This window comes from Pelecanus crispus, chromosome 1, assembly GCF_030463565.1.
Source record: "Pelecanus crispus isolate bPelCri1 chromosome 1, bPelCri1.pri, whole genome shotgun sequence".
Taxonomy (NCBI): Eukaryota; Metazoa; Chordata; class Aves; order Pelecaniformes; family Pelecanidae; genus Pelecanus; species Pelecanus crispus.
The window spans coordinates 126,579,437-126,602,748 of record NC_134643.1 but is presented as its reverse complement, the minus strand read 5'-3'; the positions used below and the strand labels follow the sequence as shown (position 1 = coordinate 126,602,748).

Below are 23,312 nucleotides of genomic sequence, written 5' to 3'. Positions count from 1 at the left end.
CGTGCCTGGACAGACACCAGGCTCCGCCAGCCGGGGATGGCCCGAGCCTCGCAGACCCGAGCAGGCCGCGCAGGTGACGGGTTTGCGCTCCTTTGCCGGAGGGACGCAGCCCGCTGGGGTCCCAGAGTGGGCCCTGCATGGAAGAAAAGGAATGCAGCTGCTGGTGCTTCCCTCCCCCTTTTAATTAATAGCTTAATGACCACGGCGTGCGCAGCGCTCTCCTCCTGCCCCAGCGCTTTTGCCTGAGGAGCTCAGGCCAGCCGCGCTGCACCCCGCTGCCAGGCTTCGGGGCTGCTGCGCCACGGGAGGGAAGAGGGGAGCCCACCCGCGGGTGGGGGGGCGCTGCCATTTGTAGGTGTCGGGAGAAGCGAGGGCCGCGACACCGCTTGGGGACACGCTGGCTGCCTCTGAGGGGCCAAGGGGCGACAGCTGGGAGCGGGCCCCGGAACCAGCCGCCGCCTCGGAACCCCGCAGCAGCGGAGCGGGGGCGGGCCCGGCCCCAGGAAGTGACGCCACCCCGGTCCGTCCCGCCCAGCGCACCTGACTCACCTGGGCGGGCGGCGGCGGCGGCGGCGGCTGCGCTGCGCACCGCGGTGCCGGGCGGGCGGTCGAGCGGCGGCGATGGCGCGGGAGAGCGGTTCCCCGTGGGCCATGGGACTGCTGAAAACTTTCGAGGAGAGCGAGTTCGGTAGCTGGGAGAAGATCGGCTCGGGGGGTTTCGGGCAGGTGTACAAGGTGCGTCATCTCCACTGGAAGACCTGGCTCGCCATCAAGTGTTCGCCCAGCCTTCATGTGGATGAGAAGTAAGAGGCGATGGGGACGAGGGAGGGAGCGGGAGGGCTGGGAAAGGGGCTCTTCCCGCAGAAGCCACCCTCTCCGGGCACCCTGGAGCCCTCAGTCGCCCCACGGCTTCCCGGCTGCGCGTATGCGCAGCCGGGAAGCCGTGGGGCGACTGAGGGCTCCGCAGCCTTGCCCCAACCTGATTTAAGAAACAAACCAAGCGACACAGCCCAGAGTTACAGATGACAGAAGCGTACTTGAACAAACCAACCCAGCCCCGCGCTGAGGAGACGTAGCTGCAGCCCATCCCGCTGCCCTGTTGACCAACAGCAACACCGGGGACGCGGGTCTGACCGAACGCGGCGAAGAGAGCCATGCGACGAAATATTCCCTAGGCAAACGCGGCCTTCGTCACACCTGAGCGAAGCCCGGACCGCCACCTTCAGTTATATCGTGCCTAATGGGGCTGGCTTCCCTCAAAGAATAAGCTACATTGCTTAGCCACTCGCAACAGCTCGGAAAAGAGCTGCCGCTCGGCTGCAGTACAGGTCTTGCCTATTCCCTCGGAGCTATTCGGAAAGCATTTTGCCCTGCCCTGGTCGTGCGTGTATTGGCTTGCGCTAAAGCGTTACGCCTGCTGCGGCTCCAAAGGTCATGGAAGGCGGGTCCAAATGGGAAGTGCGGGAGTGGAAATGCCGAATGGGATCCGGGGGCTTCTCAGGCCTGCCGTGTCTCGCTCCAGTCATCTGCCTACCTTGCGAAAAGCCAGCCTTTCAGGTTGCGTTTGCAGATGCACTCGTTGTGACTGCCATGTGGTAGATGCTGGTGGGGCGAGCAGCGGGCTCGGTGTGGGGGGCTTTGGGGTGCAGGTGCTGCAGAGGTGGGTGTGCTGTCTTTCAGGACTGGGTGCTGAAAGGGGACGTGCTGGGAAATACGTTCTCCAGCTTCAGTTCAGGGCCAGCGCTTCTCCCTGTGTCTGCCCAGGATGCATCCTCACTGGGTAGTCCAGCGTGGAGCCCTGTTGTATTGCAGGTAAAGGCCCCACACGGCAAGAGCCCCCTCCAGCTCACCTGCCCTCCGTGACCAGTTGTGGCCCATGGCGGAGGACGATCGACTGAGCTGTGCTCACGCGGTCTGCGTGTGATGAGGGCCTATCGAGGGTGGCTCTCCTAGGAGAGGAAGGCTGTCAGGTGCATCTTTAGAAACGTCCTTCTGTTTTGAGGGACGGTAGTGATCTCCCAGCGGTCAGCATCTGTGCGGAGGGAGGTGAATATGGCCAAGTCATCTTCATGGAGCTTTTCCACCTCCACCTTGACCTCTGGGATCTCTGCCAACTCACGAGCTGATTCTGCAGTTCCATTTTTTGAGATGTGGGTTGGTTCGGTCACAAAAGGTTTCCCTTGTTGTGGTTCCTGCAGGAGGAGGGAGATAAGTTTCCCCCAGATTGAAAACATTTGTAAGCCCGTCTTCTACAAGATTACTAGGGTAGTGGGGCAGCTTGCCCATTATTTGAATACCTGACTTTGCTGTAGGCATGGCTTATGTAGCATAGTAAATGAGATAATGTCCCTTTTTTTCAAAGGGGAGAGGGACAGTTTAATATATGCATAGGGTAACTGTGCTGCCTGTGAATAAAATGGAAAAGACCTTAAAGTTGCAGAGAGTGTTTTATTGAGTTAACCTGCAAGCCCTCCTACCATTAAAACTTCAAAGTGGATTTCAAGCTTGATGCTTATTGAGGCCTAATCAAAATCGTATTGTAGCTGACTAATTTTGCAGTTAAAACATCTCTTAAAAATAAGCTAGAATGTTTGTTGCACTTTTCATTTGCAGAATGCATTTAGAAATTTACTCAAAAGTTAATTTTTGGTCAGAGATGAAGGATGCTGCCACTGATTGTAATATGAACAACTAATTTTGAGAGTTGCTGCCAAATCCCTATATTAATATTTCCAATGAGCAAATGAGCCTGCCCCTCGGTGGCTATGAGGTGTGCAGATGCTGGAGAGACCATACGAACATGCAATGCAGTAAATAAAAATGCCTTGAGAATTTGGGAACTTTGAGGGCGTGGGGCTCCTGCAGCTCCTGGTTAATTTTAACAAGCCAATCCTTGAAACACTAATTTATTTGTTTTACTGCAGATTTTCTGCTTCAGATACTTAAGGGGAGCACTAATTAGAAATTGGAGGATCCCTGGCCTTTGAAATGGCTGCTTCGGCAAAATAAAGCGAAGCTGAATTTGTGTATGCTTCTCCTTTGGTTCTTAGGCTGCTCTACCAAACCCCTTTCAGTAGCTGGTAACACTGCCCCCCAAAGAGACTCTTCACCTGAAACTTTTTTAAGAAACTTGTGCCCTTCAAATGGCAGGGTGGGGTGGGGGGCACAGACAAAATAAAACACTACCTCTTTAGTTAGCAGGTTGAAACAAGTTTGTGTAATTAGATTGTTAATCCAGATTAACTTGACTAGCTGTTTCTTGGAACCCTGTGAAGCAGCAGAGTTAGAAGAATTACCAGTGGTATCGGAAACATGAACTGAAAAACACAGAGGCTTTTTCTTCTTTATTTGGTACCACATTAAAACCCTGTTTGTAATGGCTTGGTGGCGGTAATACTCTATAGTCTCTCTTACTGTGTTTCTGCAGACAGTAAGAGATTTGGAGTAATTCCCTTGGCAATTATCATACCATAGAGCCAAGTGGCCTCAAGCAGAAGAACAATTGAATGTACAGCCAGAAGTGGTTTTACCTTTAAGCCCAAGCCCTCTCAGGCGATCGAGCCAAATTCCATTCCTAACGCCTTATTTGCTCCCGCTTTCTGTCTACTGAGATCGCATTTTCCGCATGCGACTCAAGCTGGGGAGATTCAGTGGAAGCCTGAAGAAGAAAAGAGTGTGTGACCCGGAAAGATGGAGGAGCCTCTCCCCCAGGACTTGCAGTGGAGAGCGCAAAGTCTCTTCTCTTTACCCCTGTTGGCCAGAATGGAAGTATGGTCTGGAGAACAAGGGTGGCGAGCTCAGAGAGAGCACCCTGGAAGCCTTGGTGGATTTCTTATAGCTGAATGTAAATGTGCAGACTATAATGAACATGAATGACCTAACGGTTCCCAGAGGGGGCTCTTCACTGGAGGCGTCAGCTGGTGGGGGTGACTACAGGGCGTGGAGGTGGAAAGGTCTGCCTCCTTGACTGGAGGAAAAAGAAAAAAAAAAAAAGAGCCAAGCCCGACATGTACCTGCCTCTGCACGACTGGGATTTAGGAATGGAGTAGGACTTAGACAGAGGTTTTAGAAATGCCTTGCTGTTAGCAGATGCTGCATTTATCTAGGTGACGAAGGTGAATGAATGAATGTTTGTTCTGGCGGTCTCTGGATGTGTGGGCAGAAGTTAATACTCAGCTTGTGCTCCTTAAAGAGCAGGGGTGAGCCTGGCTGTCTGGGTTAACCTGTAATCCTTTCATACCTGGGCTGTGCAGCAGAGTTCTGTTAGCAGGGCTGAGATCTGTGTTAACCTGAAAGAAGGGATTATTTTCTTACACCCCCTCCCCGCCCCAACCATACTCTGCCCCGACCGTGCAGTGGTTTTTCTTCTCTTCTGCTCCTTTCTGAGGATCAGCAGCGTGAAGGTCGTTAAAGCTGTACCCTGCAGAGCACAGGTCACTGTATGCACTTAAACATCTGCCATGATGCAGACGAAAGAGTCCCTGAAAAAATTCAAGGGTGTTGTATTTTTGTGAACCCCATCTTCACCCCCAGCAGTTTGTAAAGAGGTAACTTGCATTCCCTGCTGGAGAGCAGCCTGGCTGTGCAGGGCTGGATCTCCCCTGGGCTGGGAGAAGCCTGGCTGCTCTGCATCTGGAGGTGGTTCACAGAAACAGCCCCATTACAGGTTTTCAGGGCTTTTTGAGTTTCTCTGGAGCAGCTTTAACTGCTCTGTCTCTGACTCCATTAGGGAAATGTGATGATAGTGGTGGGGGAATATAAAACTGCAAGGACTGCCTTGTGAGTTTAAAGTTGTATTTTTATAACACTGTGTTATCTTTAGGGCATAAAGATTGGATACATGCAAATGTGGATATAGTCGTAATTCTTGCTGTTCTTGTGGCCGGGTTTGTGGTACCAGGGTTGGGCCCTGGTCCCTGGGGAGTGAGGCAGTGGGCAGGAATAAGTCCCTTGTCTCTCCAGGAGAATCCAAAGAATGCAGCCCTATCTGTTCAGGGTCTGACCTCGAGCGGAAGCAGACAGCTGTTTCGGGGATATCAGAGGTCCCCCACTCATGTAATATTTCCGATTGCTTTGAAAATGGCTGATCTGTCATTGATTTCTTCTTTGACAGAGGTGCTGTTTGGCACTGAACCCCGTGCTAGATCTCTTGATGTCTGTGCCCCTGTCTTCTAATATTATTATAGAGGAAAAATATATGCACCCCATGATTTACATGAGCTCAGCTGTCCTGTGTGCAAGCTTTTTCTTAGTTTTTATTGCCATAATGTTAGGATATAGTACTGGAGGGGGAGGGGAATGGAGCCAAGGTGCTTAAAGAAGGCAATTCCAACTCTTGAATTGAGTGGGTGTTAAATAAGAAACTCTATTATAACAGAGGCTAGTCCCATGCCTCTTGACTGACAAACCTCATATATTTTTTTTTCCCTCCACTTTGGAGGGAAGTGCTTCTTGGTGAGCATGCAGAATAATTCCTAAGCACTAAAAGTAACTGAGCAGTATACCTCCGCCCCATCCCATACTTTGATCTGTTAAATGTGAACTTGAGGGACGCCTACAGCATCCTTTGTTGCAGCATTAGCACTTGCGTATGGAGGTGATGGGCGCATTGAGGACACCTAAGACTGCGGTGGGTGCCAGTAGCACCTTGCGCTAAGGGAAAAGGAAAGGGAAAGACCTTTCACCTTCGCCTGATGGAGGAGATCTTGGTTTAAGGAGCTGTTTGTGTTAATAGGATTAATGCAAGTGCACTCCAGCACTTGGCTAATGACTGAATGGTACTTTGGGCTTCTTTATTTCTTTTGTCTTTTTTCCTTTTCTGTTTTCTAAAGGTGACAGGGGTCTGTATTTGAAAACTGACATGTCTCCCTGGCTATACCAGATCACTGGCTCAGTTCTGAATGCTCTGGGTATTGGAAGGTGCTAAAGGGGGCAGTTGTTGTATGGGGGTTTTATTGAAACAGGCAAATTAGATAAAGGGCACTTGCCTGTTAATTAGTCAGTTAATTCACTCAACTAACTGGTTCTGGCCTAAGCAGAAAGGGAGCTTTTTTAATTTTGTTGAAACTGGAAATTCTCTTCATTGGGGAGAATGCCCCATTTTGAGCAGCTGTGATTTTGGTGATGCTCTCTGAGGCTGTCGTTAGCCCGGGAACCCCGTCTCTGGGAGTCTATTGGTTCTTGTTAGGCTTTAGCTGTTGCTGGGTTCTTGCCTTGCCTTGGAGGGCTCAGACAGCTATTTTACATCCCTGACTCCAGAGCTCAGCCCGCCGAAGCCTGGTGAATTATGCTGGCTATGCACGTGGCTTGGGGGCAAGGAGTTGGTTGAGTTATTCATAGGCACTCCCTTCCAGCGTGCCAAAGAGCAAACTGGGTACTTGTCTACAAAGGCAATTATTTCACAAGAAAGTTGCTGTAGGGAGCAGCAGGAGCCAACATGGTTAATAGAAAAGATTGCCCTTATCTTTTTTTTTTTTTCTTCCCAGTGTGTACGTCCCTCAAACCATTTTTCAGCCTGATCTTGCCTCTGAAATAGGTCTGCTGCTTCCTGCTGGGCTAGACTCGCCCCTAGCATGAAATGTTAACTGCACCAGGTTATTGCAGGCTGCCACAGCTGGTGAGGAACAGGGAGTGGACAGCATTTCCAACCTCGTCTGGGCGAATATTAACTCTGCACTTCCCACAGCAGGTGGAGCAGACGGGAAGGGGACGGGGTCACGGGAGTGTCCTAGTGCAGAGTCTAAGGGCTAAATGACGGCTCCCGAAATTGCTCCCACATGGGAGCACTGAGGGTCCCTTGCAGGCTGCGTTTCAGCACGGGTGGTGTGTGCTGTCCCCTGGGTCATCCAGGCATCGGGGGGGACACACAGGAAGGGGAGACTTCATTGCACTAAGGTTGGACTTGGTGTTTCTCTTTCTAGAAATGGAGAGTGCTTCTACCTGGCCTTGGATTTTTTTTTTTTTTTTAAAAAAAAAAAAGTTTGATTGAGCTGATAGCTTTGCCATGGCAGAGGCTCCCACAGTGGTAACTGGCATCACTTGTTAGTGGTGCAGGGCACAAACTGCGACTGGGTCAGGATCGGTCCCCAGGTGTGTTCCAGCTCTTGGGGACTGGCAGAGGGAGCAGGCGACAGAGCTTTCTGCCTTGCAGAGGGTACGAGCATCTTTCTTTTGATTAGTTGTTGCAGCTGCTGTGAATGTGCTCACTGAGCTTTGTATTTAAACCCTGACGTCCTCCAGGAGAGCTGGTAATCTCAAAACACCTGCGTGGGGTGGGGGAGTGTCAAAGCAATTTTTTGAAATTTTTTCTTTTAAAGTAGGACTCTACCAGGTGTCTGTGTTAAAATTTTGTCCTATTACTTCAGGTACTGTTCTCCATTAAATAGTGTACACATCGTGGGTACGTTACAAGAGCTGTTGTGTAATAAGAGAGGGTCTCTTCAGGAAATTTTACCTGTCTGACCTCCCTGTGCCCTCTTTTGTGAATTGGTGGGTGGCAGCAACAGTGATGTATCAGTACCCGTGGCCCAAAGCTGCTCTGGGTACTGCCCATCATCACTAATAACGTAATTTTTGACAGACTGAAGGCTTTTTTTTTACCCATCACGTGTGGCTGCTCTTTGTGGGCGCAGTCGGCCTGGGGAGAGGACCCTTGCTTCCTCTTCCCAACTCGACGGCCGGTGGGCCCTCGCAGGCAGCTGCAGCCCGAAGGCCATGCATGAGGTGCAAAAGGAGGGCATGGCAATTAAGGGTCTTGACCTGGGAGGCTGCAGCTTGGACTGAGTAACGTTTAGTGCTCTGCAAGGTCAGGCTAAAGTGACCCGTAAACAACCCAGGGGTGCTCATTACACGTGCTGGCGCTGGGCCTGTTACATCACCGAAAATGGCCTGCCGGGAGTTTTTGGCATCCGCTGGAGCTGAGTGAGCATAGTATTGGAGGTGCCAAGTTTGGGTTTTGAGGACAAGGAGGCTTTTGCTGTGTCCCCCTAGCTACAGTGGGCAGCTTGTTCTCCAAAATGGTGGGTCCCGGGATTCCTCTCCCAAGGCCTGGGTCTGCGGGCTGGCAGCCTGCACCAGTGGGGCAGCTGAAGCAATGCTGTCCGTGCTCGCTCCTGATTAATGCAGTCTTATGACTCACAAAAAGTTAATGAATTTAGCCCAAGGAGTTACAGTGGTGGTAAATCTGGGCACTACATGTATCAGCCTCATTCTTTAACAGCACAGCATAAACATCAAAGCGGAGAGATGGGCTTTACGCTAGGGATATTTGCACTGTTGAAGCGTACAACTCGCCTGTGGTTCAGCTACTGTAAGCTGCCTACCATTAGAAGCATAAAACAAAGTTAGTAAATGTGGAAGTATGCCTGGAGTACAGGTTGGTGAGATGTAGTAGCATGGTTCAGTCAAGCAATGATCATGAAATGTGATGTTTGGTTTCATAAGAAATGTTTTGTGCATGTTGGGGGGGGAGAAAAACAGTTACTCCATCCTTTACCATCTGTTCTCTTCTACCCAGAGAACGCATGGAGTTATTGGAAGAAGCCAGGAAGATGGAAATGGCAAAGTTTCGCTACATCCTTCCTGTTTATGGCATCTGTAAAGAGCCAGTTGGCTTGGTCATGGAATACATGGAAACGGGGTCTCTGGAAAAGCTCCTGGCCTCCGAACCTCTGCCCTGGGAATTGCGCTTCCGCATCATCCACGAGACAGCTGTGGGGATGAACTTCCTGCACTGCATGTCCCCTCCGCTGCTCCACCTGGACCTCAAGCCTGCAAACATCCTGCTTGATGCCCACTATCATGTCAAGGTATGCATTGGGCACTCTGTGCCAGGGACCCACCTTTGGATATTCTTGTGTGGCTCCTGCCAAACTCAAAGGCCTGAGAGAAACCAGCAGCAATCCTTTTGAATCAGAAAAAATGCTCACCAACCCAACCCCTCCAATCCCCAAACTTGCCTACCCGATTTAAGCACCATTTTGGTACATAGAGGTAGAGTTGGGGAACTTGTGAGAACTAGCCTGAAAGTTTAGGAGGATGCTAATGTAGTAAATTCTGGTTTTGAGACCTAATGGGTGGTCCTATAAATTTCCTTCCAGTAGGGTCATGAGGCAGATGAAAACAGTGTGAACCTCGTAAGTCATCTATGCCACTTCCACAGCTCCCAGTGGTAACCTTGTTCGCTCTAGGTCCTTCTGGCTTTGTACTCTCCACTAAATACCCAAATTTCATTTACAGCTGGAGTCCAGAGAAGCCTTCCCAGAGGCAATTAATTTTCTTCTTTCACTTGCTCAGAGCGTATACAGTGAAGAAGTATCTCTGTCCTGACTCTTTATGCATACCAGAGGTCACTTAAGGGAATTTTTGTGGCTGTGTCGGCATGAAATTCTTTTTCTTATCCATTTCCAGAGTAAGCTAGCAAACTTGTTGGCCTTCTATGTTGGAGGTTCTGTTTTGCTAGCTGGACTACGGAGGTTGTGTGTGCTTTCCGATCCTTCCTTTTGGAGAGGAAAGAGACTGAAATACATCTTTTTTTTTTTTTTTTTCTTTTCTTTTTTTTTCCTTCAGTGGCCAAACTCTTAACCTTAGAACTGCAGGATTAATCATGTTGGCTGGCTGGTATAACTCAGTACAAGTAGTCATAGATTTTATCAGTGCCATCATCCATCTGCTCCCTGTTTTCCTGTCCCCCTCAAACTGGCCAAATGGCTTTGGTCTTGCTGTACCATTCTAAAAATGAAGTTTTCATTATATGAAAACATGTCTCCTGATGCCATGAGAGGGTTGGAGCCATGAGAGGTATGTGCCTCTAATGAAATCACACCTGTCTCAGCTTTTTTACTAGGCCTCTTAGTGGTTTACTTCTAAGAAGGATTTTCTTTCTGAGATAGGAGGCATCTGCAGAGGGTCCATGGTATTATGACCAGAACATCAGGATCTGATGTTGGAAGTATATTCTCACGCATTGGTGCTGAGAGGCCTTTGCTAAGTATTTATTTACCTAAAGTTTGTGCTTGCTTGCATAACTTCTTAAATTCCTAATTCTTGACTCATCCATGAGCCAAGATATGAAGGCTGTATTTTTCTCACTGTTCCAGGAGGTTGAAATGCTGCCTGATATTCTGCCTGCTGTATAGCCTGTGTCTGGGTGGTGATGTAATACAAGGGGGCAAAGTGCAAAATGTTAAAAAAAAAAAAAGTTTCTGGTGCAGTCATTGCTGACATCCCTACACTGTTGCTACTTGCTCTGTATATGAAACACATGAAGGTCTTCGGACCCTTTTCATTAAGTTCAGAAAAGCATGGTCTAATCCAAACCTTTTTCCAGCCAGCAGTCTTTTACATGTGCAGGCATCTTGGAAACCCCTCCAAGCAGCAAAGCAGACATAGGAACCTATATGCAAAATAAAAGATGTACATATTCTGTGAGGCGCCTTCACTTTAAAAATGTGGCCCCAAACCTTCTTTTTGTGTGATGTGAAACTTGTAATTAAATTTCAGACCCTGCAGCTTGATTTAATGTGCATTTTCTTGCTGGAAGGCTAATGGAGCTGATGATTGAAGTGTTTTTACTTCTTAAATGTTAGCGTTAATTGACCTGTCCCTAAAAGAATCCTAAGGTGAGCAAAGAGATGTTGCAGACTGCAAAAGAAGAGTTTGGAGGTAGGGAGGACTTTTACAAACTGTTTGCCCTTGAGCCAGGAAGCAGACAGTCTTCCAGTGGAGCACATGAGAAATACTTCTGTGCCGTGTTACTAGTTAAATGGAAGCACGCCCTTCTTCTTTTACGAGCACAATGCTTACTGTAAAAACCCCAAGTGAGGACGATGACTAACGCAGTAGTGTTGCACAGGACTTATCATCAAGTGGGTGCCTCCATATCATAAAGCTGTCTCCTGTGTATTACATAAGTGTGTGCTGAATTTTGTTCTTGGGAGGATAATTAAGTGGATGGCATTAGCCTGAGAACTGAGCAGGGATAGACAGATATTAACTTTTTCACAGGCATGTTGGGGGATTTCTTGGTAATTTTAAATATACGTACATAATATGTACAGTGCAAGGTAAGGCTTTGCTGTTTTTTGGAGGGTGGATGCATGCATGCATGCCTCCTCCCCTGTGGGTGGTGGTGGAGATCAGTACTGACAGGAGCCTCAGCTGGGAGCTCCATTCCCTGCCATGTCCTGCTGCATCTTGGTGGCCTTAAGCAGCGTGGTTTCCTTGGGAGGGTTATTGCATACCCAGGCAGGCTTTGCTAGCAGGGATCACCCTGCATCTTTTTTTTCCCTTAACGTCAACCTGTTACTTCTATTTGTACCAACAAGATCCTCCCTGCCCCTTTCTCCAGTGTTCCATATATGCAGTCTTCCAATACTTATGGGCTGTCTAACACCTAATTTTTGCTTAAGTGGACCACGTCTTATGAGCTTGTGCTTCGACTCTCCTGTCCTCCGAACTCATTCTGGATGTCTCCCCTGAGCTCCCTGTGATGTGGCAATCGCTTGCGGGGAGCTGGCGCTGGGGAAGCAATGCCACATTCCAGCGCTGCCCTCGCAGGCAGTCAGTTTGCTTGTTCCCTGCTCTGATGTGATCTCTCTGCAGGGCCCTCGGTAGGAAAATACACCCTCCTCCTCCACCCCCCACCCCCCAAATGCAGTAATCTTGTTCCCTAACTTGTTGCCAGCTACCATGCCTGGACGCTCGCTCTATTGCTGCTTCCCAGGTTTCTTACTTGCAGTATCTCATGGTTAAGAGTGTTACTTTTTGTTCAGGTATTTAAAACTAAGCCAACCTGCAACTTAATACTTTTGGGCAAAAGCATTATTTCTAAGTTATTGTTTCTCTTGCTGTCCAGCCTGTTTTTTGCAGCTCCTCATCTTGTCATATATATTTATATATATACACACACACACATGCATATATGTGTGGGTACACACACACACAGAGGCAAACCCCACCAGTTATTTTTCATCTCCCAGGCTTTGTTTTTAAAGAACTTGAAGCAGGATGAGCTGGTCTCTGCTGTGCGCTGCTTTAAGCTTGCTGTAGTTATTTTTCCCGCACAGTGCTCCAGTTTAAACCAGTGTGAAGAGTGATGTTTGCTGCTGTGTTGTGCTGTGCTGATGGTCTTACTAAATATGGATAGGTTGCCTCTGTGGTCTTCACCTTTATTTGCTTCAGCGAAAGAAGGGACTGCAAAATTTCTGAGTGTGGAGCTAGAAGGAGCCTAGTCAGATAGCAAATTTGTTCATCAGAAAGCTGCTTAATGTAGGTTGTTAACTGTAGGTCAAAGTAATACCCAGAGGCCAGGCTGGTAAAGAGCAGTTGTCTCTTTTTATTAGACTAGCACAGCCACTTTTCTATCAGCTGCAAACGCTCTCCTGTTATTAGAAATGAGAAGAGGCTTTGTTGTTTTGTGTGTCCCTTCTCCCTGTTTCCCATCCCTCCTGATCAAGGTTTCCATGTAGGGCTGCTGTTATATGGCTCTTTAATCCCAAACACCAATGCTGGTTTTCACCTTGATCAATTCTCTAATTGATCTAATTGTGGTAGCACAGGGGAAGGAACAAGACCATCCCTGTTATGGTAATGCAGATTTACGATGGATTAAAATGGATGTTTGACTGTGGCTTTGGTTTCTGCCACTTCTGAAGAGAGCATTACAAAGGTCACACCTGAAATGGGTTTTGACGAGTTAAGGTTTCAGGGCAGGTTGGAAAAGGATGGAAATACAGTCTGTTTCAGAAAGACTTCTTCTAGTAGCTAACTGAAGTGTGTTTGTAAACACCAAAGACCTATGTCTGAAGTGCAGATGCTGGTTGTGTCTACACTTGGAATTAATTTTCATTCCCAATTTTTAGTAGTCCAAATCTGTGACCCATGTAAGTCTCTTAAAAATTTCTGGCATTTCTTAAAGAACAAAATTGAAGCAACTGGCCTTTCTCCCCTACCCCCAGAAAAACAAACAAGCAAGCCCCCCCCCAACACCCAAAAACCCCATAGAGAAATGGGGTGACATTCTCAATAATCCAAGTGCACAGAAACTTCGGACAAATATTGAATATGCCAGCAGCGATTAAAAATTAATCTGATGGCTTTGTTACCTATTTGATGAAGAAAACCTTTTGGTGAACTCTGTCCCTGAGTCCACTGCAGTGGGTTCTTGAGTCTTATTTGCAGAAAAATGACATGCAGCATTGGAAGCTAAGTGCACACTACAGGATGGCCTGTCAGGAGTCATCAAAGCCCTTCCCAAGCACTAATTTTGTTCCTGGGAGCTAGATCCCTGTGGTGTTTGGGAATAGCTGACTTTAGCATTGCAGTTACATGAGCATATCTACTAGTTTTAAAACAAACAAAAAGTAAAAAAAAAAAAAAAAAAACTTGATAAAGCATTTAAAACTTTGCAAGTGAGTTTTTTACGAAGTAGAATGGAAAAGTCCACAAATGACAGAAGCAGAGAAAGGCCTGTGTGCACAGTATGCTTGATTTAAACCAAACAAAACTAAAAAATAAAAAAGGGGAAAAAAATTTCAGATCTTGGAATCTCAGTAAAGTAAGTGTTGCTGGGAAGTGGGCAGGAAAACATGTACGGCTCCCCTTCCTAGTCACTACTCACGTGTTTGTTCTCATGCAGACCTTTAAAGGGCTGAGACTGAGCGATCTGTCTGAACATGAACAATCCCACTGTCTGCGTGGGCTTTGGCCAATGTTTTTTCTCTTCTTCCTACCTCTTCACCGCGTGTTTTGCATGAAAGCAGTCTGTCGCCTCCATGTCTCCTCTTAACTCTGCTGATATTAGGTATGCTTTTGAAGCATGATGGGATCCACCTGAACTAACTGATGTGAGGAGTGAGATTACGGGTTCTGTTGGATCGTGGGGCAGGGCAGATCCCGGGGTGGGCTGCGAGGGCTAGCGGGGATGCGGAGGAAGAAGTGGGTAGGGGTGCTCTGCTTTCACTACCTTCACCAGCAAGGGTGGCTTGTGTTGCAGAACTAGGTACCTGGCAAGCAATTTAAAGGCAAAATAGGTTAAGTTAAATGGCTGTGTCTTCCACCCACTGCACAGTTCCCACTGATGTTTAAAGAAACTGCATGACTAAATACACCATGCAGCGTGGAAAATTTACCCTAAAGGAACTAATAAAAGCCACACAAGCTGTCTGCAGAATCCTACTATTTTGTGGCAGCCTGGAAGATAACAATTCTTCAATTTCCAGTGCTTTCTGCAGAATTTGATACGATTGAAGCTCTGCTCTACAGATGAATTTCCTATTAATTGGTATAAAACCTAGTCCTTCACAGTAGGTAGGGGCAGGTTCACAAGGTAAAGTTCTTGCTAGCCTGGGGGGGGGGAGCATGCTATGTACCTTAGCTGTTTCTTGATTTGTAGGCTGAGACTTGAGACCTTTTCTATCTAGTGTGCTTAGCCTCCTGTCCAAGCCCCTAGCTTTAGATTCATGCAACATAGCTGGTGGCTCTTAATACAGGAGTGTCACTGTGCTGTCTGTAGTTCATCTTTATTTCTTAACTTATATGGTAGGAAACCCAGCATTGTTTAGACAAAGAGGAAGGTGTATTGCTTTAATTATGCCTGCATGCCATATGGATTTCTTGAGGTGTATACTTCATGTTAATCAAAGGATAGCAGTGCTTTGCCAAGCGGGATCTGTTCAGACTTGCAGCAGTCTGTTCGTTTATTAACCTGACACCATGGGCTTGTATGATGTTGGGGTTGTGCTTTTGTTCTCCTGTGGAGCACTACGTGCCCCAAACTCATGCAGTGCTTCCTGGGGCGGTCGATTCAGCTCTTCCCAGGGTAAGCTGGCTTGCAAACCTGGGTTTCTTGACTACTTACTGCCCTCCTGGGCTCCAATGCTTGGTTTGCTGAGGAGGCCAGCAATCCCCCTCAGAGTGTAGCCCTAAGAGCATGAGAAACTATTCCTCCAGATGACTTCACTTTTTTTTTTTTCCTCCCTCCCTCTTTTTTTTTATTCTCAAGTCATTACCACATTACCCTACCGATTTAAGATACAGATGGACAACAAGTTGGATATACATGTGTGCTAGGGTACAGGACTTCTACAGCTCCTGAGAATGCCTCTGTTGAGTTGTCTCTGGGAGAAGTTCTTCCTGAAGCTGTGTGGGTTGCTTTGTTTGTTTTATGGCAAAGGGAGATTCCTAGCATTTGAAGACCAATGGCTGTGTAGCCTGCCTGTTCTCCAGGAGGCTGAAGCTGGCAGCACTTTTCTCCCTTTCCAGTAATGGATGCATGTTATGACTAGCTTTGTGGTATCTTTAGACAGAAACTTCTGAAAGTGTAAAGTTGGAGCCTATTTAAAAAAAAAAAAAAGGCAGCTTTTTTAATTATGCTTGTTGTTTTGAGGGAGAACTTTCTCAAAGGAGAAGCTGTGAAGATCAAAAGGGGAATGAGTCATTGAAAAACCTGAGTATTTATTAGATAAAAAGAACGTGTAAGTCGAGGGGGGGGGGGGGAAATCTTATCTAATGTAGACAAAAATCAGTGGGCTGAGTGGTCCAAAAAGACTTGACTTTTCTTGAAATTTCCACTTAGCATAATAGACATTTTTGACCAGTGAGAAATAAGTAAGACAAAGGAAATTCCTTGCCTATCTGTTTGCTTGATGATTGGTATGCCTTTGAGAGCAAATGAATGCATATTTGTTTGACACTTCAAATTAAAGTGGAGGTGTGTTTTCCTTTTTATAAACTTGCTGTCACTTGTTTTGTTCATTTCAGCTGTGTTCACTGCGTCACTGCACCAACTTGCCATATCTCCTAGTTGCCAAAAAGAATTCCCTCTGTGGACTTTTGATGTGTGTGTGTGTTTTGGTTTGGATTTTTTTAACACTTGGTGCCTCTGGTGTTGGGCTTAGTCCTTGCTGGCATGGTCAGTGTAACAGCGATATCTGAAAGAGCAATTCTCTTGCACTCGTTGGAGAGCTCATGGTCTGAAAACAGGTGCTCAGAACACTTAAACATAGTGTACAACGTGAGGTTAGGTAGGAAAAGGGGGTGGCAGAACCAATAATCACATTAAAGTAGTTTGCGCTAGCTAAATTTGACCAGTTTTAAATTACAATAAATTGTCTTGACTGTTCGTTGTGTTTGCTATGTAATGGGCTAACATGCTGCTGATTGCAAAAAACTGCTTGCTGCTTTTTTTTTTTTTTTTTTTTTTTAATTTTAGCTTAACCATAAAGAAAAGCATACCATAGCATAACACTTCCAGAGATGTTTTCTTAGTTTAGTATTTCTGAATGGCAGCTCACTATATTTTGTTGGGTCACCCTGTCATATCTATCATTCTTTACAGAAAATTTTTTGTTAATGCCTCCAAAGTCTAATGGTAGCATGCACTTCTCTTCCCCTCTTCTGCCTCCATTTTTTTCAGATTTCTGACTTTGGACTTGCAAAGTGCAATGGCTTGTCCCATTCTCATGACATCAGCATGGACGGCTTGTGTGGCACAATTGCATACCTTCCTCCAGAGCGCATCAAAGAGAAAAACAGGTGTTTTGACACCAAACATGATGTGTACAGGTCAGTTAATAGGAAGACGCTTAAAAGCACTTTAAGTAATACTGTAAAATGAGCCCTCTTTTTCTGGCTATAAAACCTAATTGAGCATGAAACCCCTAAATCTAGTTTAAGCCTCATCTTGCAAAGGGTCATGTTTGCTTTGCTTTTTGCAAAGTCTTTATAGCATAGAGACCTTTTAACAAATTGCAGCTGATCCTGTGTCTTGAGCGTTACCATTCCAAGTAACCCTTACTTTATTAGCAACTGGCATGGGATGCACTCTGCCCACCTTTAATGTCCCCATCAAAAGGTACATCCTGACCTGTACTGTTTGAGTCTGACAAAGTTCTTAGTTATTGTCAGTGGATTTCATCACTAGGTCTTTGGTTCTTCCTTCATGGTAAGGTTATTAGGAAAAGGAAATCACAGCTGTAGATTAAAAGATATGTCATATTCTAAATGGAATGTATTTCTTTAAAGTTGTCTTGCAGGGTAGAAGTATTAAATAAAATCCACAGTAATGCTTTGCTGCTCTCTGATTTTGTCAGTGTTGGTGTAGAGTAGTTGGTAAATGTTACCAAGAACTCAGCAGCCTCCAGCAAGTCCCTGTTTGCTGCCTCAGGTTCCTCCCTGCAAAAACTAGACTTTCAAATCATGGTTCTTGGCTGCATCTTGTTGTGTGCATTCATCAGCTGAATTAGATGCAGAAATGAAGGACGAGGAAAGAGAACTTAGGAAAAGAAATTGCACTTCTGTGAGTTTTTTGGCTTTTCTTTAAGCTTTTCTAGAAATAATTTTTTTGCATTTCTTTGTAGCTTTTCCATCGTGGTTTGGGGAGTTCTTACACAGAAGAAGCCTTTTGCAGGTAAGTTTGATGTATTGTGGGTTGTGTTGGATTTTTTTTCCTTTCTCCCATTGATAAGCACGCTTCCTGCCCCACCACCCCCAGATTACATGCATGTCCTCCAAATTCCTACAGTCTTGCGTGGTAGACACTTTTAAGCTCTCAAATTCTGATCACAAATGCAAGTCCTCCTTTGTACTACATTGTGAAAGCAGAACACATATTGCCGCAGGGGGCCCTAGTCTGCACCTTTTTGCTTCTGCTGCAGTTTGCTGTACAGATCCAGGTTAGTGTGTGGCCTGCACAGGCTTCTGTCATGTTTGCGGCCAATGAGGAACAGTGCGGAGCAAAGCCAACTGGCAGGCAACTGCGCTGTTTTCAGAAACAGCTTCTCTGCAGAGAGGTTCTGTAGTTTATTTGTAGATTGTGAGTACAGATTTGTTCTTTAAAAAAATAAAAAAGCTGTCTGTGAGAATAAGCCTTGTTCTGCCCCACAGTAAATGTACTGATCAACAGGCAGCTATTTATTCTTTATGACTCTTCCTGTGTATATGACTAGCCTATGTATAGCAAACATGCCTGAACAAGTTCCAGTCTGCTATTAATTTTTCTGCAAGTGAGAGATCCCATTTAGCACACTGGTTGACTTCAGAGACAAGAGCCACGTTCCTGCACTGCTTGATTTGTGTTCTTCCTTCACCTTTATGAAAAGTTCAGGTACCTGGTCTAAATGAAAGCTGTGGTCCAGTTTTCTTACAGCAGATACGGAAATCCAAAGAGAGAGAGCAAAGAACTGTTTGAGTTTTTTCTTTGGTTCTGTGTCTTTTATTGGTGGAAAAAGAACACAGTTGCTCACTGACAATTGTTTTTAGCTGATACACAGGAAGCAGGTGTTATTGCATAGACGATTGTATTGTGGGAGAATAAGACCAACTTCTTTTTCCCTGTTGATAAAAGAAAGCACACTAAATCTAGAAAAAACACATGAAAACAAAGTTTCAGCCTAATACACTGTTCATACTCTTAGACAAAAGAGAAACCATTCCTTTTGCTGGGAGATTTTAATTTGTGTGCTTTTGCTTTACAGAGGAAAACAACATTTTGCATATTATGGTAAAAGTAGTTAAAGGCCACCGCCCAGAGCTACCTGCTGTTTCCAAATCCAGACCTCATTCATGTAATAACTTGATCAAACTGATGCAAAAATGTTGGCAAGATGATCCTGGTGAACGGCCAACATTTCAAGGTAAGATTTCCTTGTAACTTGGCTGCCCATTTATTCTGCTATGAGTCACATTATTGCTCAGGACTCTTAATCCTTGGGGTAAATGCTGTGAACATCTGTGACAGAATAAATAGAGCACATTGTATGGTAGAGACAATGATACAGGCCACTTACTCACTTGTGGAGGAAGGGATTATCTGGGGACAAGTCTGACCATGACAGTGTTATGTAAACACATCGGGAATAAGACCTGTACTGAACCAGTTGATCCATTTAGCCAGAAATTATGTTCATTTCTGATAGTGTGTGTCAGGGCATATGCCAAGCTGTAGTCGGTGTGGTTTTCACCACACCAAAGCATTGAAGGCCCTGGCTCTTGAAATTTACTGTTGTATGCTGAGAAACTGAATTGTTTTCTTGTAACAAAACAATTTGTACCATCATTTTTCTGCCAATAAAAGGCAACTCTGGTGAAAGTCTTGAACTTGGCCAAAGCACCTGTTACAAATTCAAATGTGCAGAAGGATGTAGCAAGTGCTATCTCCAGGTAGCTTCATTTAGCATTAATGGGAGAGATTTGCCTCTTCCCTCTCCTCCTGCCCAAACAAGGTATGGGGACTGAAGTGAAGAGGGTTCTCATCTTTTTAAAAACATATGTCTAAGGCTGCCAGCAGTAAACTGGTTCCCATTTCACAGTCCTGCAGTGCAGCCACCATGTAACATCAGTCTGGTCTGAATGTGAAAATGAATTGTTCAGTCAGTACTATGCACTCTTTGCTTAGGTACACACTTATACCCTCTGATGAGGTGCTAGATGGAATAGTCAAAATTGGAGTCTTTCTCCCATGGTATCTCAAAGCTGTTAAGCTCTAATGATAGAGAAAGGTGGCAGGGCATCTCAGAAAAGTCTTCTATTACCAAAAAAAAAAAAAAACCCCAACCAAAACCAAACCAACCAACCAAAACCTTCTCTTGCTTTCTTCAAAGAAATCACTTCAGAAACAGAGGCCCTTTGTGAAAAACCAGAAGATGAAACAAAAGAGATTATAACTCAGGACCTGGACACCAAGAATTCCCCAGAGCAGCAGCCTGAGGTATTTTCATTTTCCACCTCTGTTTCAAGCACACTAGGTTTTGCGAGGAACAGGTTCCTCTGTGACCTGTAACTTCCCAGGCAACCTTCTTTTTGCTGCTTTTGAGCACCTTCTTGCCTGACAGAAATGGGTCTTGGTGAAGGACTGGAATGCAAAAGTGACAGCAGATGCATGGACCAGCTCAGGAAAAACTCGGCACAGGACTAAGTGCAAGTGGATCTTGGACTGTTGAGGGAGAGCAGGCCAGTTAGGAAATAAAGGCTGGAACTATGTGGGTGTGACTGATCTGTCTACAGCGCTTTTTTTTTTAAGAAGATTCATGCAGCTTTAGTGGCTGTGTGAGTACTGATGAAAGCTGCCCTCCTGCATCTGAAAATTGTCAGTGACCTTGTTCATAGGTTTCATTTAATACAAACCATGCTTAAAGGCTACCTGCAAACAAACAAACTTGTGTTTCTTCCTGGAGGGCCTCATGCTCAGTTTTCTTTACTGACCTTTCTGAAATGCTTGTGTGCTTCTCTTGAAGGGGATGTCTGCATTATCCCAGCCAAAACAGGAGCCTGCTCTACCATCAGTTAAGGATTACAGTCTCTCAGAGTTGTTGTCCCAGCTGGATTCGGGGATTTCACAGACTATGGAAGGCCCTGAGGATCTCAGCCGCAGCTCTTCTGAGTCTAAACTTGCCTCCAGTGACAAGCGGCTTTCAGGAGTTTCATCTGTAGATTCAGCTTTTTCATCCAGAGGCTCCCTTTCCCTTTCTTTTGAAAGGGAGAGTTCAGGTAATGGTCAGGTTTTTCTTTGTAGTTGTTTGGACTGGGGCATGGGAGGCAATGGGTTGGAGAGTAGTCATATAAAGAATAGCATTCTGGAAATCTTTGCTAGCCTTGCTTTCTCTTGCTGTCAGCACTACAGATTTGTTTACTGGAGGTAGCTTTTAAAAAAAAAGAGATGGTTCCCAAACATGATCTAATGAGAAATAATAAATCTCATTTACTTTTGAAAAGAAGTGACCTGAATTCCCATCAAAGCAATTACAGAATCAGTCATGTAAAGGTTGTTTGGAAAGGAGGTCACCTAGTCCAGCATCCTGCTTGAAGTGGTGAAGTGGGACTAAAGCCAATGCCCAGTCAGGTCATCTGAGCTTGTGGCTTTTTCAGTTATACTAAGCCCAAGTCTGGGTATTTCTTTTGTTTTGTTTTTAGAAGACTCAAGCCACCTTCTCAGCAGCCCCCATATTGTAATAAAGACCCCACTGTTGCGCACACACCTCTCCCTTTTCAGTGCTGCAAAAACCAGGCATCTATTTTCCAGTTAGGCAAACAATGATTAGTGCAGGGAGATCAAGCACAGCATCCTCTGTTCTTTATTTCACAAGAAACAGTAAGAGTAAGTGGGGCTCCAAATCTGACCTGAAATTGTTCTGAAATTACTGTGGGGGGTGTGTGTGGGGTGTATTTCTTTGCAGTCAAGTCATTGCTGAAGCCACCAGATATATTAGCCATGGGCAAGTAAGGTTTGATGGGTATCAATTGTGATGGTGTCTTTTTCATAGAATCATAGAATGCTTTGGGTTGGAAGGGACCTTTAGAGGTCATCTAGCCCAACCCCCCTGCAGTGAGCAGGGACAGCTTTAACCAGATCAGGTTGCTCAGAGCCCCGTCCAACCTGACCTTGAACGTTTCCTGGGATGGGGCCTCTACCAACTCTGTGGGCAACCTGTTCCAGTGTTTCACCACCCTCATTGTAAAAAATTTCTTCCTTATATCCATCTAGATATTGGTACTACAGACATACAGAAAAGGAAGCTAACAGAGGCCATTTTATCTGGAGATACGAGCAAGCTGATGAAGATCCTCCAGCCTCAAGATGTTGATATTGTTTTAGATGGGAACTCCAGTCTTTTGCACTTAGCTGTTGAAGCTGGTCAAGAAGAATGTGTCAAATGGCTCCTCCTGTACAACGCTAATCCTAACCTCACCAACAAGAAAGGATCCACCCCTCTTCACATAGCCATTGAGAAGAAAGTTAAAAGCATTGTGGAGCTGATTATGGCTAGGAAAATCAATGTTAATGCCAAAGATGAGGATCAGTGGACTGCTCTTCACTTTGCTGCCCAAAATGGGGATGATTTCAGCACCAAAATGCTGCTTGATAAGAATGCATCCTTAAATGAGGTAGATTTTGAGGGCAGAGCCCCCATCCACATAGCTTGTCAGTATGGCCAAGAGAATATCGTGCGGATCTTGCTGAGAAGAGGCGTTAATGTGAACATCAAAGGAAAGGATGACTGGGTGCCACTGCACTATGCTGCCTGGCAAGGTCATCTCCCCATTGTAAAGCTGCTGGCCAAACAGCAGGGTGCAAATGTGAATGTGCAGACCGTGGACGGAAGGACCTCGCTACACTTGGCCGCTCAACGAGGACACTACCGTGTCGCTCGCCTTCTCATAGACCTGGAGTCAGATGTCAACATACAGAACGTGCTCTTGCAGACTGCTCTCCACATAGCTGCTGAAACTGGCCACACAAGCACATCAAGGCTGCTCCTTAAACATGGCGCAGACATTGAGGCAGCAACAGCAGAAGGATACACTGCTCTGCACTTGGCATCTCGCAGTGGCCATTTAGCAACAACAAAGCTGCTGATAGATGGAAGGGCCAGTGTTCTAGCCAGAGGCCCTTTAAATAGGACACCGTTACATCTTGCTGCAGAAAATGGGCACTCTGAAGTAGTAGAAGAACTTGTCAGTTCAGAAAATATCAATATTTCTGACAGTGAAGGGTTGACAGCTCTTCATCTGGCTGCGCGAGGAGGGCACACAAAAACAGTTGAGGTTCTTCTGAAGCATGGGGTGCATGCTGACATGCAAAGACCCGCATGTCAGCCCCTGCTACAGCTTGCTCAGCAGAGCAGTAACAGCTCAGTTACCGTGCTGTTAAGTGAGACTTAAGCAAAAGGTACAGAACTTGCTACCTTTCTACCTGATGCGAGAAGGCTGCTGGAGCTTGACTCATGAGGGCCTTCTCCAGTTGTGCAGCGACCCACTTGTCAGTGGTGTCAGCTGATGGACTGAGGCGCAACCAGCAGAAGTTACTTGTGTTTGAGCGTGCGAGTGAGAGCGCACGTGGACTAAAGCCAGATGTATGGCTCAGAGCTGGAGTCTGCCATGCTGTGGTCTGTATCAGCCATTCTGCGTGTGCCTGCCCTGTCTGTATATTGACATTCCCCTCCCAAGGATGCTGCGAGAGAAGGATGCAACTTGTGGGTTTCCCCCCTGCTTTTTTTTTTTTTTTTTGTGCCAAACTAATTTAAGAACTAGCATTCTGCTTTTTTTATTTTCCTCCAAAAACAAAAAAAAAAGGCATAGATTCCTGGTTTATTGCAGTGATCCATATTCTGAGCTGAAAGCCTCCAGCATAAAATAAACACAACACAAATCTGCTTGAAATTAATGCCAGAGATGAGGAAAGGGCTATTTAAGATACAGCTAATCATGTTTCAGTGTCAGAAGGTACTCAGTTTAGTGGAGACATTGATTACAGATTTACATGTACTCAAAATTGATGAGGCAGGCTTATTAACAAAGCAGGATTCCCAAAAAGACAT

At 45.9% G+C, this 23,312-nt stretch overlaps 2 protein-coding genes across 2 annotated transcripts in view; both read left to right on the top strand.

Moving 5' to 3' along the window:
• Positions 1 to 23,312, top strand: part of C2CD2 (C2 calcium dependent domain containing 2) — a 433,467-nt gene that overhangs the window by 124,533 nt on the left and 285,622 nt on the right. The window lies entirely within an intron of this gene.
• RIPK4 (receptor interacting serine/threonine kinase 4) lies at positions 543 to 22,656 on the top strand. The gene is made up of 8 exons (XM_075726719.1): positions 543 to 803; positions 8,516 to 8,807; positions 16,415 to 16,563; positions 17,358 to 17,407; positions 18,474 to 18,632; positions 19,599 to 19,705; positions 20,232 to 20,484; positions 21,479 to 22,656. The coding sequence occupies exons 1-8, from the start codon at positions 622 to 624 to the stop codon at positions 22,654 to 22,656; spliced, it is 2,370 nt and encodes a 789-aa protein (XP_075582834.1). The 5' UTR covers positions 543 to 621.

Coding starts and splice junctions, on each gene's coding strand:
- RIPK4 (XM_075726719.1), top strand. CDS start 622: ATGGCGCGGGAGAGCGGTTCCCCGTGGGCCATGGGACTGCTGAAAACT. Junction 17,408..18,473: donor ACAGAAGAAGCCTTTTGCAG/GTAAGTTTGATG, acceptor TTTGCTTTACAG/AGGAAAACAACATTTTGCAT. Junction 18,633..19,598: donor TGAACGGCCAACATTTCAAG/GTAAGATTTCCT, acceptor CTTTCTTCAAAG/AAATCACTTCAGAAACAGAG.